This window comes from Megascapheus bottae, chromosome 10 (assembly GCF_031878675.1).
Source record: "Megascapheus bottae isolate mThoBot1 chromosome 10, mThoBot2.hap1, whole genome shotgun sequence".
Lineage (NCBI taxonomy): Eukaryota > Metazoa > Chordata > Mammalia > Rodentia > Geomyidae > Megascapheus > Megascapheus bottae.
The window spans coordinates 64,579,389-64,595,896 of NC_143518.1; the positions used below are offsets into that span (position 1 = coordinate 64,579,389).

General features: G+C 56.3%; 2 protein-coding genes across 2 annotated transcripts in view; one reads left to right on the forward strand and one right to left on the reverse strand.

Annotated features, from left to right (window-relative positions):
• Kif26b (kinesin family member 26B) overlaps positions 1-3,692 on the forward strand; it is a 268,481-nt gene extending 264,789 nt beyond the window's left edge. Inside the window, exon 15 of the mRNA XM_090341527.1 lies at positions 72-3,692. Coding sequence (XP_090197653.1) covers positions 72-220 — 149 coding nt within the window. The 3' untranslated portion in view covers positions 221-3,692. The remainder of the gene's footprint in view (positions 1-71) is intronic.
• A 7,836-nt stretch (positions 3,693-11,528) lies between these two features.
• Positions 11,529-16,508, reverse strand: part of Smyd3 (SET and MYND domain containing 3) — a 323,227-nt gene continuing 318,247 nt past the window's right edge. Inside the window, exon 11 of the mRNA XM_090341528.1 lies at positions 11,529-11,985. Coding sequence (XP_090197654.1) covers positions 11,884-11,985 — 102 coding nt within the window. The 3' untranslated portion in view covers positions 11,529-11,883. The remainder of the gene's footprint in view (positions 11,986-16,508) is intronic.

Sequence of the window (16,508 nt, forward strand, 5' to 3'; positions counted from 1 at the left end):
GGGCAGCGGGGCCACGCGGGCGGGCGGGGGCCTTGGGTGCTCACGAAGCCTCTTCCCCTCCTCCCGAGCAGTTGACCTGGAGCCGGTTCTGGAGCTGGACTCCCTGGAGTACCTGGAGGCGCTCGAGTGCGTGACAGAGCGCCTGGAGAGCCGCGTCAACTTCTGCAAGGCTCACCTCATGATGGTCACCTGCTTCGATGTCACCTCCAGGCGCCGGTAAGGAGGTGGGGCCGGCCGGTCCCCAGGACGTGAGACGCCAGCCCCGGCGTGGTGCCAGGCCCCAGCGGCGGCAGGACGAGGACGAAGGTTGGTGGAAGTCTGGATGAGTGTGGAGAGGAAGGCGGATTTTCCTTTGTTTCCTGTAGGAAAGGTGCGGACACCAAACACACACGGAAGGAGAGAGCGAGGGGGAGCAGGAGGGGCGCAGAGGGCGCGTGAGAGGAGGAAAGCGCTTTGAGGAACTTTGGGGAGCTCGTCTGTACCTAGAACTGCCCGGCTCGAGGGGCGGGCGGACGTGGCCACCGCAGCACCAACGCCAAGATGAGCTGAGTGACGGATTAAGTGCCTTGCAAACCTGTGTGACGGCCCAGCGGTGGCGGCCCTGCCCTGTGCAGATGGTGCTCGGGACGAAGCCGGACCCGCGCCACCGTGGAGCTGTCCCTGCGGCTCATTTTACTGGTGTTTTATTCCATTTCCACTCGATGTTTCTAAACACACTGTGTTTGTAGAACTCTTTCCTGACCAATATTGCATATGAATGAATGTCTGCTGTCGTCTGTGGTTACCCCGGTGCGGCCGCTCGCACGGAGCGTTCCTCGAGCGGGCTCAGGCGGCCAGCGGCAACCGTGTCCCCTCACGTAGCAGCTGGGGCGGTCTGGAGGGAGGTCACCGAGCGTCGCCGTCGGCGGAGGGACTCGTGGCCCTGGGAAGCGGGCCAGCCTTCCGGGCAGTGCCAGGGTTTTCGTGGCCCTCGTAACAAGTTTATTTTCATTTTTATTCCAAAGACTGGATGGGAGCGTGGGCCAGCTCAGCAGAGGCAGGGCTTCCTGAAGAGGGGGCGGCAGTGCCGACCTCCCTGAGGTGCCAACACCGCTGGTTTGGGACCAGGAGCCCAGGCCCCCGCATGCCGAGCTCAGCCCTCCTCCCCTCCGCTCCACCCCCGCGTCGCTCGGCTGGGCAGCGAGTTCCACGCAGTCACTGCGCCTGCGGTAACAGAAGCTACGGCGTGCAGCACCCAGGACCCGGCCTGGACCCCGAGGCCCACCACTGGCCCAACCAAGAGTGGCACACACGGGACGTGGTCCTCTCCCTGCCTGCCACGCAGACCTGTCACAACCTGTCTGGTTCCTCAGCTGTGGCGAGCACTGTCATTCTTGGGTCAGACCTGCAGACGCCACCAACCAGTGACCGGCTCTCGGGTCCCCCCGGGTGGGCACCGAAGGCTATCAGCTCGCCAGTTCTGAACGTCAGCCCAGGAAGCAGAAGCCAACTCCGGTGCAGGGGCTGCATCTTCTCCCGGGAGGCACCTCTGGACGGCGGCTGCCGGCGGGCTGGTGGGCTGTGGTGCCCGGCTGCCCCTCCCTGCCACGCGGCCACCCAGCTCTGCTCACCCGCCCGGACCCACCTCACCACACAGAGCTCGTGCCCATGGGTTCCTGGATGCCTCTGGGTCCCAGGGCTGCCACCTCCCGGGGTCTGAGCCTGCCCTTGGGCATCCCTGAGCACCTCTGGTTTGAGATGTGCTTCTCCGTTTGGTGGCGGGGCAGGTCAGCGGTGACTGTGCTCGGTCTGCTGGTGGAAACAAGTTCATTTAATGAGTAATCTGTGAGCCTGGCTTTGCCCTGCCACCCTCTCCCTCACCCCGGGGTCCTCAGGACACACGGTGAACAGATCCGCTGCCTCCTGACGCAGCCTGCCGTGTACCTTCCAAGCTGACCTGCGGCCCCTGAGAAGACGACCACCACCAGAAATTATCTAGCCCCGTCACATGACGTCCCAGGAGGCCACTGTGGCCCCCCAGAATCCTGCGCCGTGGTGGAGGATGGGTGGATGTGGAGTTGCCCCCCCCCCCCCCCCCGGCTCCGCAGCCCCTTCCCTCTGGTTCTGCCCCTCCCCCTTATTTACTGAGATGTGCTGCCAACAAGCATCTTGATTTGTCACATAGCAGAGGCCTCGGTGCCGAGGCGAGCATGGCCCGGGTCGAGGGCTCCAGGTCTAGGGGCTGACAGAAGCTCCAGAAGGTAACGCTCTCATTTCTAGGTCTCCGCCGGGGGAAGAGCCACGCAGCCAGGCTCTGGGCTCTCCAACTCCGGCCAGCGGGATCCCGGCTCACTTCCTCAGGAGGTGGCTGTGACTTCATCTCAGCCACTTTTGTCACCCAGGAGTCCCAAAGCCTTCCGGTACACCACAGCTCGAGCTTGCTGCAAGCGTTTCCAGTCACGCACTGGGCAGGAAACCCATCCATGCCCCCGAGTGTGCGTCTCGCGTGCCTTTCCCCTGGCGCCTCTGGGCATCAACCCCTCATGCTCAGCCTCTCTGGTGGATCCACGAGGTGCTCTATCTGTCGGCCCGGCCTCCCTCCGGGGTTGATCCGGAGTCACTGCCATGATGGACCGGGAAGCGCCCAGCCAGGTGCCGGGCTTCTGCCTGGACACGGGGCCCCCTTGCGGGGCATGCACAGCACGTCACCCACCTCACCAACCCAGGGTCCTGGGTGCCGTTTCTGGTGCTGAGTCTCCACTGCCCTGGACCCTGGGCCGCTTTCCCGAGGCCGAGAAGCTTTGTGCTGCCATGCTGCCAGCATGGGTGAGAGGGGGCAGCCACTTTGTGTGCTCAGTCCCGGGGCCACAGGAAGTAGAGGGACAGCCCCACCACCTGCGGTTCACACACACATACACACACACGCACACGCGCACACACATGCATATATACATGAATGCACATGCTCACATACACACACACACGCACTCACATGCACACATATGTGCACGCATGCACACACACAGTGTCACTCAGCACACTTCCTGACCACATTTTTCCAAACTGAAAACTGTTCATTATCTCCCCACTAATAAAATCAGAACTCCAGTCCAGGTTGTTATTAAAGTCTGTACCCATCCCCCCAAGTAGTTTGTTGTTCTGTTTGTTTTCATTCCAGAGCTGATTTGTGGTCCCTGCGTTAAAGGCATTCTGCTTTTGCGTGGCCCTATGTGGACCCAAGCCAATGCCCCACGCCGTGCACAGAGTGGCACGGGGCGGCATCCACCCCGCCGGCTCGCATGTTGCCCCAGTGTCCATGCAGCACTGGCATTCACAGGCTCACAGGTGTCACCTCAGGGAGCCTTGGGTGGATGCCACGCCACACCGTGGCTCCCGAGCAAGCAGGGCGTGGGGAACTGGAGACGCTGTCTTGTAGCGCTGCCGTGTCTGAATGTACTTGCACACCACAGTGGGACGTGCTGTTCCCCTCTGCACGGAAGTGTGCACGGGAGGGGGGAGGACACAGATCCAAAGAGCAAAGGGTTAGGGCGAGGCTTAATTCCGAGTCCCAGCTGGGAAGCAGCCCGAGGCCACGGCACGTGGCGCCCTTCAGCGTGGATGGTGGTGAGCTTGGAAATGCGTCCACAGGCCTGGTGGAGCGGGTCCACACTGCCTGCCTTCCCACGGCTGCGGCCCCAGGGACTGGGCGCAGAGGAGGCCCCGCAGAGGCCGCCCTCGGGTTCTGTCGGCAGACACCAGAGCACATCTGTCCCCAGCCCTATGGTACCCAAGCCATGGTGACCCCTCGCTGGGTCCCCAAGGGACGGGCGGGGTGGGGGAGAAGCGGCCCACGGGGCAGGGCTGGGAGCCCGTCCTGGCTCATCTGTGGGGTCCCGCAGAGCACCCTGGGGCCGGGGCCCGCGGGGTTGGGGGGCGCTGGCTTGCACCGGGTTATGGTCCCCTGTGGGAGTCCGGGATGACGGCCGCGGTGCCCGGGACCGTGAAGGGGAGACCCGAGCTGATGGGGAGCTTGGGCCGAGGGGGAGCTGTCCCGGGAGACGACGCACTCCGAGCGCACGCCAGGAGTGTGTCCTCTGTGCCAGTGTGTGTGCACACGCGGATGGGTGTGCAGAGGCATGTGGTGTGCTGGGGGACCCGGGACAGGAAGCCCGCGCTCCATTCCGGCTCTGGATAGGCCTCGCCTACGGCCGCAAGCTCGCCGAGTGGTGGGGTGCGGCCGCAGGCTCCGGTTTCTGGGGTGTGTGACGTGCTTCTCTGTGTGGAAATCGCACAGAAGGCCTGGCAAGTGTGTCAGAACCACGGGTTCACACACGTGTGCAAGTGTGTCTGGATCAGCAGCACAGCCAAGACAGGCCCTCGGAACCTGCTGTCACAGAGGACGACAGTAGTGACGGCCTTGTCCCAACGCCACCGCATAGACGACCGGTGCCGCTTAAGAAAGCGTTCTCAGCGCATACGTGTTTGCTGTTGAGTTTTTAAAATAAAGCGCATTTGCTGAGGTCGTGCTCGGCCTCCCCGCCCAGGCGCGGGCGGGGTTGTGTGGATGGGCCTTCGCCGCTGGCCTCGTCGTGAGCACACGAGCGGACTGCCTGGAGGAAAGTCTGCAAAGCATCACATAGTTCTCATGAGCTGTCGACGTGAGTCCACGAGGCGACGTGCACCTCCTCGGTGTGAAGACGTTGTGTGATGGCTGTGGTCTCAACATTTGTGGCATATGAGGTGTACACTGTGGTCAGAAAAAGAATCCAACTATGGTGGCATTAAATGTTCACTTTTCTTCTCCCCGGAGTCTCGTCTTCTCTGTCTAGTTCCCCCTGTGCCTGGGGGAAAGCGAGTCCTGAAGGGGGTGGGGGCTGTCACTAAAGCAGTGCCGTGGCCTGGTCTGATCCCCGGTCCCTGAGGACTTCAGGGACAAAGCCTGCTGCGTCCCAGCATGGGGCCAGCCCGCGCCAAATGTGGTGGCTCAGCCAGGAGCCCGAAACCAGCGGTGTTTTCCAGTCAGGCCACTTGTATTTAGCACGTCTGGGGTCAGCTGTCCAGTGCACGCTGGGCCTTTGTGCACTGCCCTGCCCATGCCTCCCCTGCCCACCCCTCCCCTGCCCACCCCTCCCCTGCCCACCCCTCCCCTGTCCACCCCTCCCCTGTCCACACCCCCGGAGCCACCATAGCCTCAGGGGCCATGGCAGCCCCTGATGTTTAATTAATTGTGTGCCCGTTCTGGGACTTGAACTCAGGGCCTGCACTGTCCCTGAGCTTTTGTGCTCAAGACTAGTCCTCTGCCACTTACACCCAATCTCCACTTCCAGCTTTTTGGTAGCTAATGGGAGAGGAGAGCCACAACTTTCCTGGCCAGGCTTCTGATCCCGATCTCCGGGCCTCTGCCGTCTGAGCAACTGGGACGGGCTGAGCCACCAGTGCTCGGCCTGGTTATCTCTGTGCTCTGATGACCCCGAGACCTTCTGCATTGGGAGGTCCTGCATGGCCCCGCCGCCCCCCAACCTGAAGAAGCCTGGGCCTGCTTCTCCCTGGGGGCGCCCTGCAGGGCAGGGGAAGAGCGCCAAGGCCCTGCGAGGGAGGGGGTCACGCCTGCTCGGACTCACCACTTCCGCCTGTGAAAGCGTGAGTCTGCCACCCTGGTTAGAGCTGGGAGCTCCAGAGCAGGGCAAAGCCAGGCTGCCCCACCGGCACCCAGCCAGGCCAGCCTTGCCCGGCCCCATGACACCCTGCCCGGACAGCTGCAGGGACGCCTCGCCCAGGACGGCCGTGGGGTACAGGTGTGTGTGCCCAAGCACGCTGGGGTGTCAGGGGAGCCAGTGTGTCCAGGTGCCATGCCCACCAGTCCAGGCTCCCCTGCCACCGTCACGGTCACTGCTTCCATCTGGCGTGGGGACAGAGACCCAGGCTGAGCTCCTGCGGGGACCAGGCGCAGGGGTGAGGCCGGAGGTGGATAAGCCCAGGAGACCTGCAGGCAGGCTGTGCTCAGCTGCTCTCACAGGGTGCTCCCCAGAAGCAGGGCTCAGCTCTGAGGGGGACGGACGTGACCCAAACCCATGGGCAGCCCTGGTCATCGGCTTGCCCTGCCTGCGCTGTCCAGACAACACCCAGGCTCCGTGGATCCTCCTGCCCTGTCCTCCTGCCCCCCTCCTGCCCCCTCCTTCTCCTCTCCTGCCCCCTCCTGCCCTGGCTTGCAGACCCTGCCTCACACCTTTGCTGTGAGCCTCCCGCAGCATCAGGGCAGCCCGCATGAGCACTGAGGTCTGGGGTCCAGGCGTGGTGCGGCTAGTGGACTTGGTGGGGATGGGGCGAGTGGGTCAGGGAGCAAGCTAGGCCCCCAGGGACAGGGACGAGACAGGCAGGGCTGCTTGCCACGTGCAGGAGACAGAAGCCATGGAAGAGCCACGCTGAACGCAGCGTCTCAGGCCCCTACGCCAGCGCGGGCAGGAGCCACGTCCCAGGGTTCGGGCTGCTCAAACCCGGGCCAACAGTGCACGCGGGCACTTGACACCCGGGCACAAGACTGAACATGTGGTAAAATAGAAAAATGATGCAGGCTGGGCACGAAGTCTCAAAACGGAGAGTAGAACGGGCACGGGAAGGCCAGCTACTGTGTCCAGCCATGGCTGGGTGTGGCGTGACGTGGCCGATGTCAGAGGCAGGGCGTGGTGGAAGGCTCCCGGCTGGGCAGGCAATTGCCTGCCTCTGCACGTTCCCAGGGCGTCAACAGGCTGCAGAAAGCCATGCCACGAGCCCCCAGTTCACGCTGTCCGGCCCACGCTTTGCTGCTTTGTTCCCATCCTCCCATGTCCATGGCCACCAAGTAGGTGGTGACCCCTGGCTGCGCAGCCATGTCCACAACTGCTGCCAGCCTGCCCCCTGGGTCCAGGAGGCGAATGGCGAATCAATTCAGGGCTCAATGAATCTGACATCGGTGAAGAAAACCAAAGAGCCAAGAAAGGGCCAGAGTCGAGTCTTTCTCGTGGACTGGTGGCGTGAGCCGCCCACGCGTGAGGGACGTCGAGCCTACACAGTGACGTCCCCGACCCTAGTCCCTGCAATTTCCTTTTCTTTGTTTTTAGCGTTGGGGATCGCTCTTTCTTCGTTTTTAGTGTTGGGAATCGCTCCTTTCTTCGTTTTGCTTTTTGTCAGGCTTTCCCGTTGGAGTCAGTGTCCCGAAGCCCCTGAAGAACATGGTCGGAGCTGAGGCAGGGCGTGGCGCCACTCGTCCTGGCCACGTCGGAGCGGGAGGAGTGTGGCCTGGGCTGGCGAGGCCTCCTGGAAACCTGATTTGAAAAATAATGAAAGTGTAAGGGGTAGGGGCATGACCCAGCAGGTGCAGGACCCACTGAGCAAGTCCAAAAAGCCCGGAGGCCAACTTCCAGTTGTGGAGGGAGAAATGCAGTTACTGTCATCCAGCCAAGGCCAGGCTGCAGGTTGCTTGCTGTGGCTGCTTTTCTGCTCTGCCTCGAGAGTCTCTTCTGTCTTCATAGTAGGGCTGTGCCTGTGGCCGGGCGGACAGTGGCATCCAGAGGTGAGCGCCCACAGAGTCCCTCCAAAACCCAGACCACCGCGTGCCGAGTCTCTCAGGAAGGGGAGTCTGTGGGTGCTGCTCGTTATTTTGACAGGTTTGGCTTTTTAATTACCCAGCAAGGCCTCCCCGCATCAAAACCACGAGAATGCATCGGAGCCTAGAGGTAAGAAAACAGAGCGGCCGGCCCCTCCCAGCGGGTCACGCTTCTCCACGCAGCCCGGGGAAATCCCAAGCCACGCAAACATCATTCCATCTTCATTCCGCGGCTGCGCCGCGGGGCCTGGCGACTGGAGCAGCACTTTCGGGAGGGAGACGATGGAGCACCGTCCTAATGACACGTTCCGTCTTCCCGACGGCCACATTCACCGCACATCTGATGGCACTGAACCTGGCTCGGCCCCCTGCTGACGCTCTTCCAGGCCGTTATTAATGCAGACACCTTCAGGGCCTGTAATTTGGGATTCAATTTGCCATAAAATTGTCCTACGTGTCACCTTCATAACTGGAGACCACGTGACCCACGAAGCACATTGAACTGAAAGATGGCACCTCTTGGAAATGAATGCCAAATTGTCCCTCAGGAGAAAAGGCGCTGGCCATTGTGTGCAGTGCCTGTCCCCACGCCTCAAGAAGGGAGGGACTGAAGGAACCCCACCCCCTCCCCAAACCACGCACCCCCTGTGACCCTCCCACCATTTCCTTCCTTCTCCCCGTCTCTTTCTCCATCCTTTCTTGTTTTCATTTCTTCCTTTTTTCTTCCTCCTTCCTCTTTCCTTACCTTCTTTTTCACTCCCTTTCTTTTTCCTTTCTTCCCTCCTTCCTGTCTTTCCTCCCTTCTCCCCCATCTTCCTCCCTCCCTTCTTGCTCTTTCCTTTTCTCCTTTTACTTTCTTTCTTCCTTTTCTTTCCTTCCTTCCTTTCATCTTTCTTTTTCTCTGTCTACCCACCCACCCAGCCAGCCAGCCAGCCATTCCCTGGAGTCTCATGTTGCCTGAGGCCCTGTGCCTTCTCAGCTTAGGCCATCTGGAGAAGCTGGGACTGCAGGTATTTACTAGTGAGCTCCCGCTCCTCAGGGAAGTTGTCATGGTGCCTCTCTTTTAAACCTAAAATTCATACTTGGTTTAGCAAAAGATCTTTATGCTAGTTCTTGATTCACAAAAGCAAGTTAGATGCCAAGTCTGTCCAAACAAAAATGAGTTTGGTTAATTCTTTGGAAATGTAAATCAGGGTGACAGGAGATACTATTTCACATCTGTCAGAGTAGCTATGCATCAGAAAAACAAAAACAAAGCAAGGACAAAAAGATAACAAAGCAGATGTGGTGGTGTGTGCATATTCTCAGCCACTCTTCAGGCTGAGACAGAAACATCGAGTTTGAGGCCAGCCTCAAACCCAGATCCTGTCTCAGAAAAATAAAACAAACCCCTCAAATAGCAAGCACTGGGGACATGAGCACTTTTGTGCTCTGCCAATGGGAATCTGATGTAGTGCAGTGCTGCAGCGGGCTCTAGCTCCGTGCTCGAGAAATCCAGCCTTGTCCTGACCCCAAGGGCTCGCAAGGCCAGCTCAGGGAGAGCTCGGCAGCGCTGGAAAGAGGCACGCGGCTGAGCATCAGAACAGCAGTACTCACAGCAAGACGACGAGATTTGAGGTGGTTCAAAGGAGGAACCAGACCAGTGGGTGGACCTGATGGCGCTTGGCATAGAGAAGTTACTATTCCACTTCAAAGAGAAATCCTCACACAGACGCCACGTGTGTGAACCCCAAAGACACCACCGGAAGTGAAAATGCATCAAACCCCGGAGGACAATTTCTGTGTGATCCACTCATACCAAGCACGGGAGGCCTCAGACCGGGGAGGAGGTGTGACCGTGGCTCCACGGCGAGGCCTCAGACCGGGGAGGAGGTGTGACCGTGGCTGCACGGCGAGGCGGGGGGCCTGGGACTTGCCGTGCAATGGTGCAGAGCTCCAAGATGAAAACCTTGTGAAGTGGACAGTGAAGGTGGGTGAGACAGGAGCTGTTCACTAAAATGGTCAAAACAATAATTGTATGTTGTGAGCATGAAAAACAGGCAATTTGACTGTGAAAACATCAGGGTTTCAGGGTCATCTTGAATGCTAAATTGATAAAAGACAGAATGTGTAAAATCTAGGAATACCCTGGACCAGTCGAGGCTTTTGAATGGTCACGTTGTGCTGCAGGCAGGCGGAGGGGGGAGATGAGAGATGGGGAGAAGAGGCAGACGGGCTGCTCCTGACGGCGCTGGCGCACGGCCCTCCCCGCGGCGCTTCTCAACTTGGTGGAGCACAGCACCCCGCAGCCTTTGTGGCAGAGGTGCCTTTGTTGTCCCTGGCTGTCCTGGTGACACCTGATTCTGAGCCCAGCCTCCACCCCAGTCACAAGGCCTGGGCAGCGGAGTAAAGAAGAGCCAATTCTCTCTCTTCCAGCAATGGACGCCACGAGCCAGGGCTCACACAGCACGCTCATGTAGCTGCGTTTAAGATCCCGTAACGGACTGGGGACATCCGGAAGGGCTGTGTCCAGGCAGATGGCGGCCTCCTTACCAGTCTGCCAGGCCTGAGCACTTCCCGCACAGGTGAGAGGTGGGTCCCCTGGTGCTGCCAACCCCAGCCCTGGTTTTTATTATTATTATTATTTTTTTTTAATGCAATCTCACGCTTTCTGCCTGAGTAGCCTGGGCCATCCACCTCCCTCCACCACACACACAGCTCGGATCCCGGACTATCACGGCCATCAAGAAAAACAAAGCCAAGCTCGAGGTGGCCTGTGTGTGAGGGGGGGTACCCACTGCAGGCTGGCCCCACCACACGTGGCGTGGGAAGACGGCTTGGACTTGGCCTCTGGTACAGGACCATATCAAGAAATGGATCCAAGACGTACATGTCCACCTGTAGCAGAAAGCCTGGGAGAAGCCGCAGAGGCACGCTGGCTCAGGTGATGACTTTATTGACCGAGGTAAAGTTAACATTTTTTGATACGATCTCAGAATTACAGAAAACAGAAGCCAAAATTGACAACAAGATCACATCAAGCTAAAAAGCTCCTTACTGTAAGGGAAAACTAAGAGGATGAAGAGGTAAACTACAGGGTGGGAGAAAGTCCCAGCCACCATCCGGCCCACAAAAGATGAATATCTGCATTCCTTGGGGAGCTCAGAAATGTGAACCAAGAAAACATCCAATTATATAATGTGCAATTGATCTGAATAACTGCTCAAAAGAGCAAATGCATATATTCAACAAATACAAGAGAAGATGCTTTGCAGCATCAGTCATCCTGGAAATGCAAATGAAAGCCATAGTAAGATAGTATCTCAGCCCAGCTAGAATGGCTGTTATCCAAAAACAAACCAGGACGCATGCTGGTGGGACGTGGAAGAAGGCCACAGGCGCAGCAGTCGTGGAGGACATGTGGCCAATCCTTAAGAAGTAAAAACAGCCCTGACATCTGTCCTCTGGGAAGAGCAGAGGCCACAGTGAGTGAGCTACAAAGGGCACCTGCCAGCTCTGCTTATACGATGCTGCTCAAAGGGCCAACATATGCCACCAGCGTAGCCACTGGTCTACAGGTAGACGGGCAAAGGAAGTGTGGTACCCATATGCCAGGTGGAATATTATTCAGCCACAAAAGTGAATGAAATCCTGTGGTCTGCAGCATATTGGAGCCCAAAGGCACAATTTGAATGAAATAAACCAACACAAACACAGGTAGAGTTGATTCTCTCACTCATGGAGAGTTAATGAAATGCTGACCTGGATACAGAACAGTGATTATGAGAGGCAGGGGAATGGGGGAGAGCAGGAAAAGGTAGGCGGCTGTCTTGTTCACCGGCGGATGGATGGTCGCTGGGCACATGTACTGAAATGTCACGCAGATCTGCAACACATATCAACAACACAACGTAAAATAAGGGAAAATTCTACTTCGTGCTAAAATGGACATTGTTTCTGTTGGAAGCAGCTGTGAAAATAGTGATGTTTATCCAATGACCTCTCCAGGTATTCAGAGAGTTATAACTTATTGCACTATGCTTTTCAATAGCATATTCTATCTTGAGATCTTGAATAGTAAAATCACCAGTGGGTACGCAAAGAAAACAGCGGCCAGGTGGCATTTTTAGCCTATCTTAAGTGTTTATTACAACTGTGCTGGTCTATAATTGCTGGCCCTGGCCTCGGCCCTCGCCCACCGTTGTTGCCGAGGTAAGCCAGAGCGACGTCTGGGCCGGTGAGGTCAGCGCTCGGCAGAACGGCAATGTTCCCGGCTAAGGCGGTGGGTGCAGGTGCGGGGGTGCGGGGGGCGGGGGGGCGGCCGTGGCCACCCTGCCGTTTCCTCAGGAGGTTCTGATGTTGGCGTCGCATTCCTCCAGGAGCAGGATCAGGTCTTCAATCAGGCTATGCTCTCGGCCATGCGTCACACGCATGATGTCAAACGCCTAAGGACAAGGAGGGGACAGGTTAGACCCGGCCTGACCACAGACGCTGGCTGCCTGATGGCCTTCTAGTTCCACCCACAGGGTGCTGGGGGGGTGGGTGACACCGCGACCGCTTCAGAAGCGTTTGGTGCCCACATCAGACTTCCCGCCTGGCCCGGCAGCCCCCTGGGAGGTGAGCTCCCCCCACGCCCCCAGAGCTGGCGCAGGAGTGCCCTGCTGTGGACAGAACTGCGTGGAGTGGAGAGAGCCTGCTCTGGAGGGGCTGCGATGGGGGCGGGCGTGCAGCCTCAGGACTGGCCTGGGTCTCTTCCTGGCTCGCCGTGCAGACTGTGCTGTGACCACAGGGAACCAGGCCACTGAAGGACCTTCCCTCCAGGGAGACAAGAAGCCGAGGACACAGGTCTAGGCGCCAGCAGAGACGGAAATGACATCATGATGAGCAGGAGGGACGCCCTCAGCCCTGAGGTGGGGGCACGGGTCTTGGCCGGGCTGGCCAGGCAGATGCCCCTGGGAGGGACACACAGCTCTGCGCGGCTCACACCGGCTCACACGAGCCCTGCCTGGCTTGCCTCTCAGCAGCTCCTGCCTGTCACAGAGGACAATTTTGGTTTATTTTTTTTCCGCAGTGTATAAAACAGATTAAAGAAACATAAAACAGAGCTGGCTTGTGTTGGGAGACGCTTATCTCTTTCCATTCAATTTTATTTTTTTAATGGCAGCATTTAAGAGGATGCAAGCCTCAAAGAGGACGGCCATGGCACCCTCACCACATTCTCAATGTCACAGGGAAACGGCGGCGGGCCTGGCTGCACGGGACAGGCCGCTCACACAGCACAAAGAAGGAAGGGGTCCAGGCCGATTCCAGCCTCATCACAGCTTTAAGGAAGTAATTTTAGAATTGTGGCCATCTATTCAGTAAAGTAAGTCAGATTCTGATCTCAAGCTGGAGACAATGTAGTGTTCACATTCATTTTTAATGCAAATACATCAAGCTGATTGTGGATCTCAGGCACGTGCCACTGTGGCCTGGGGAATCCAATAAACCGTTTCCCGCAGCCGCCCCGGAACTGCTGAAATGAGGAAGACCTGGCCGAGGCTCCCGGGGCCTGGCCTGTCCCAGCCACATCACCACAGCCCAACACTGTGTCCAGGAGAGGTGCCCAGTGTTGAGCCTAGAGGAGGCAGGGCCGGGGGCCCCTAGAATAGTAACAATAATTATTATTACTCATGGTAAAATAACCACCTCAGGAAGGGTACAGACGGGGAGCTCTGTGTCTGAGTGGCCGTGTGCTTCCAGCGCCTGCTCAGTTTGTCTCTTGTCCAGTGGCTGCTCTTGAAGCCGAGGGTTCCTGAACAGGGTGAGGATTCAGACGAGAGATTCTACGAAGGATGCCCCAAGGCCCGGCCGGGTCTTGCAGGCGTGGTCCCCCCATGTGGTCATCGATGACTATCTGAATCCCCTGGCTATGGCTGGAGCATTCTCTTCCCATGATCTTACAGCAGTGAATCTTTCACATTCACAGGGATTTGTTTTATGGCCCAGAATGTGGCCTACTGTGCACGGGTTCAGTAGCCCTGTAAAAACAACATGGGCTTTGCTGTGGTGTGGAGGGTTTACAAATGCCGTCTAGGCCCCAGGGCCTAAGTTTTCTTACACCCCTGAGGACTTTCTGTGGAGTCTTTCTGTCTGTGGCAGGCTAAGGGGCTTTGATGCTATGCTCGTGATTTTGGTTATCTTCTCCTTTTAGTTCCACCCGGCAGTGCTTGTAGCACTGGGGTTTGAATCACGCTTGTTAGGCTGCCGCTCTGCCGCGGAGCCTCCAGCTCTGGTTTTCACGGGACACTTAGGAGAGGTGCATGCTGACCTTTGGTCTGCCCACTTCAGACTTCTTGGAGTTGCAGAATAACAGACCTTTGCTGCCAGCTTCCCTCATATGGAGATGAAATGTTGTGGACTCTTATGCCTAGTCTGGCCTTGAATAATTCCTAACGCCTAAGAGTCCAGGACTACAGGCGCCAGCCTCAGGTGCCATCTTGCTTTTGAGATATGATTCCCTCTCTTACTCAGGCTGGTCCCTTCAACCCTGTGTTAGAGATTTTACCTAAACATTTATTCCACCCCTTTAATTCTTAGTATTTCATTCTGTTTGATGCTATCCTAAGTGAAACCATTTTCTTAATTTCATTTGAATCGTCTGAGGCTAATATACGAACACAACTGATTTATAATGTAGATTTTGCTTTCTGATTGGCAGATTCACTTCTTAGTTCTAACAGTGTGTGTGCTTGTGTTTCTCTATATTGTAGCCTCATGTCATCTGTGGTGATACGATTTTATTTCCTCCTCAGGTTTCATTCTTCCAACATCATTTTTCTCAGGTACTTTTCCCATTCACCTGCTTTTCTTCTTTTTCTGGGACTTGAATGTTAGATCTATTGTCACTGGTCCGCAGGTTCTTGAGGCTTGATGCAATCTTCAGTTCTTTGCTCCTCGTTTTTCAGGTCAGGTGGTTTCTAGTGTTCTGTTTGATTTACCAGTTGTTCCTTTGTTCTGCAACTGAGCTCCCCACTATTTTTGTAGCTATGTCTCCTGGGTCTTACTAGATTTCTCTTTGTTCTTTATAGTTTCTATTCCTTCCCTTCTCTTTCCCTCCTTCCTTTTTGGGCCAGTCCTGGTACTTGAACTCAGGGCTTGGGTGCTGTTCCTGAGCTTTTGTGGTCAACACTAGTATTCTGCTAGTGGGATCCATACTCCCACTCTGGCTTTGAACCTTGATCCTCAGATCTCAGCCTCTTGAGCAAGAATTGCAGCTTTGAGCCACAGGCATCCAGCTATTTTCTATTTCTTTACTGTGATTTTTCTGTATTTTTCATTTGCTTGGAAGATATTTGTAATTGCCTATTTAAACATTTTATAATAGCTATTTTAAATTGCTGTTAGATAATTCCAGTATCTCTGCTGTCATGCATCTAGTAATTGCTTTTTTTTCCCCATTACAACTTGGATATTCTTGGTGTGTTTTTTTCCCGGTGGAAACATAGTCATTTGAAGTATCCGTGCATAAGGTTCTGAGTTTCATCCACGCCTTGTTTTCACGGTCCTTCCCCACACCCTGCAGCAGGAGGATGGGGGTCACACCCAGTTGACGAGAGGCCACGGTCAGCTCCTTACCACTGGCCTTCCTAACAGGGAAACTCTGCTTCATTTCCTTTATGATCACTCAAACACGATGCTTGGGTTTTGTCCATATTTTCTTCCTTACAGTGTTTCTTTTTGGTGTTATTGTTCAAAAACACAATCCTAAACCATTATGTTTTATCTGAAGGTCACTAAGGTAGCGTTTATAAGTTCCATCCTGTCTCCGCTCTCCTGCCCACGCCTTCCTCCAGCTCACGTGTTGACGTGACGCTACATGTTAAAGGGGCCATAGAATGGCTTCGGAAGGTCCCTGGAGCTCCCCTCCCTATCAGCTCTATAAACAAGTGTCATGGCTACATTCCCTTCCAGGAGCCGGTGGCTCCCATCAGATTGCTAAAAAAGAACATGACCAAGGGGTCAGGAATTCCTATCACAAACTAAGAGATGGGAAAAATAGAATCGCATGGTTTAATTAGTGACTACCAGGGTTGAAAGTCCAGGAGCATGCTGGGACAGAGACCGGCCTGGCTGTGCTTGGGCCCTGCCTGTATGAGAGGGGACAGCTGATAACTGCACATTACAAAAGGAGCAGCTTGCATTCCCTATTCAGACTCAAGGAAAAGCAGACAGATCCTCAAAATGCAAGGAAGGGATTACACAAAATACAGTGCAAGGAGCTTGAATTTACAGTTTAAAGAGCCACTCACTGAGGAGAGGGGCAGTTCATTTGCAACTTGACTTCTATAACCAAAGTGGGCCTAGTAAGGCAGCTAGCTGGGGCCGGGCTGAGGCCGAGCTGGGCCGGGCTGGGGCTGGGGCTGGTCCCCGGACTGTGGAGCTGCAGGACTTCTGGGATCACAGCAGCCCACACAGGGACAGCTGCTCCTGAGAGTCCCCAAGTCCAATTAGTAGCAAACCAAGTCCCTCCAAATACTCTATGGAGAGAAACAAGAGTGGGTCAGAGAGGAGTGGACTCGGTTAGGCTGAGGGTGCAGCCATCAGGAGAATTTCGGCTGAGCCCAGTGGAGATGGAAACCGAACCAAATCAGAGTGGGCTAAGTGAATTTCTTTTCTGCAGGAGGCTGGGTCCTAATTGAATCCTTAACACGTTTCTGTTCGTCGCTCAGGCTTTGAAAGCCTTCTTCAAGCTATTTTCTTCCATTATCTCCAGGGTCTCCAGCACAAGAAAGAACACCCAGGGGCATCCATCTACAGAGCACAATGGTTTCAAAAGGCAAAGCATGCATTCCCTTTCCCCTGCCTGGTGGCGGGGCCCCTGTCAGGCTCTGCTTTCTGCAGGAGGAGGCTGACCTGGACTCTGGCCCTGTGCTTGGCTGTGGAGATGGACACTTCTGATCCTTCCTCTTCTAGCAAGGACTCAGCC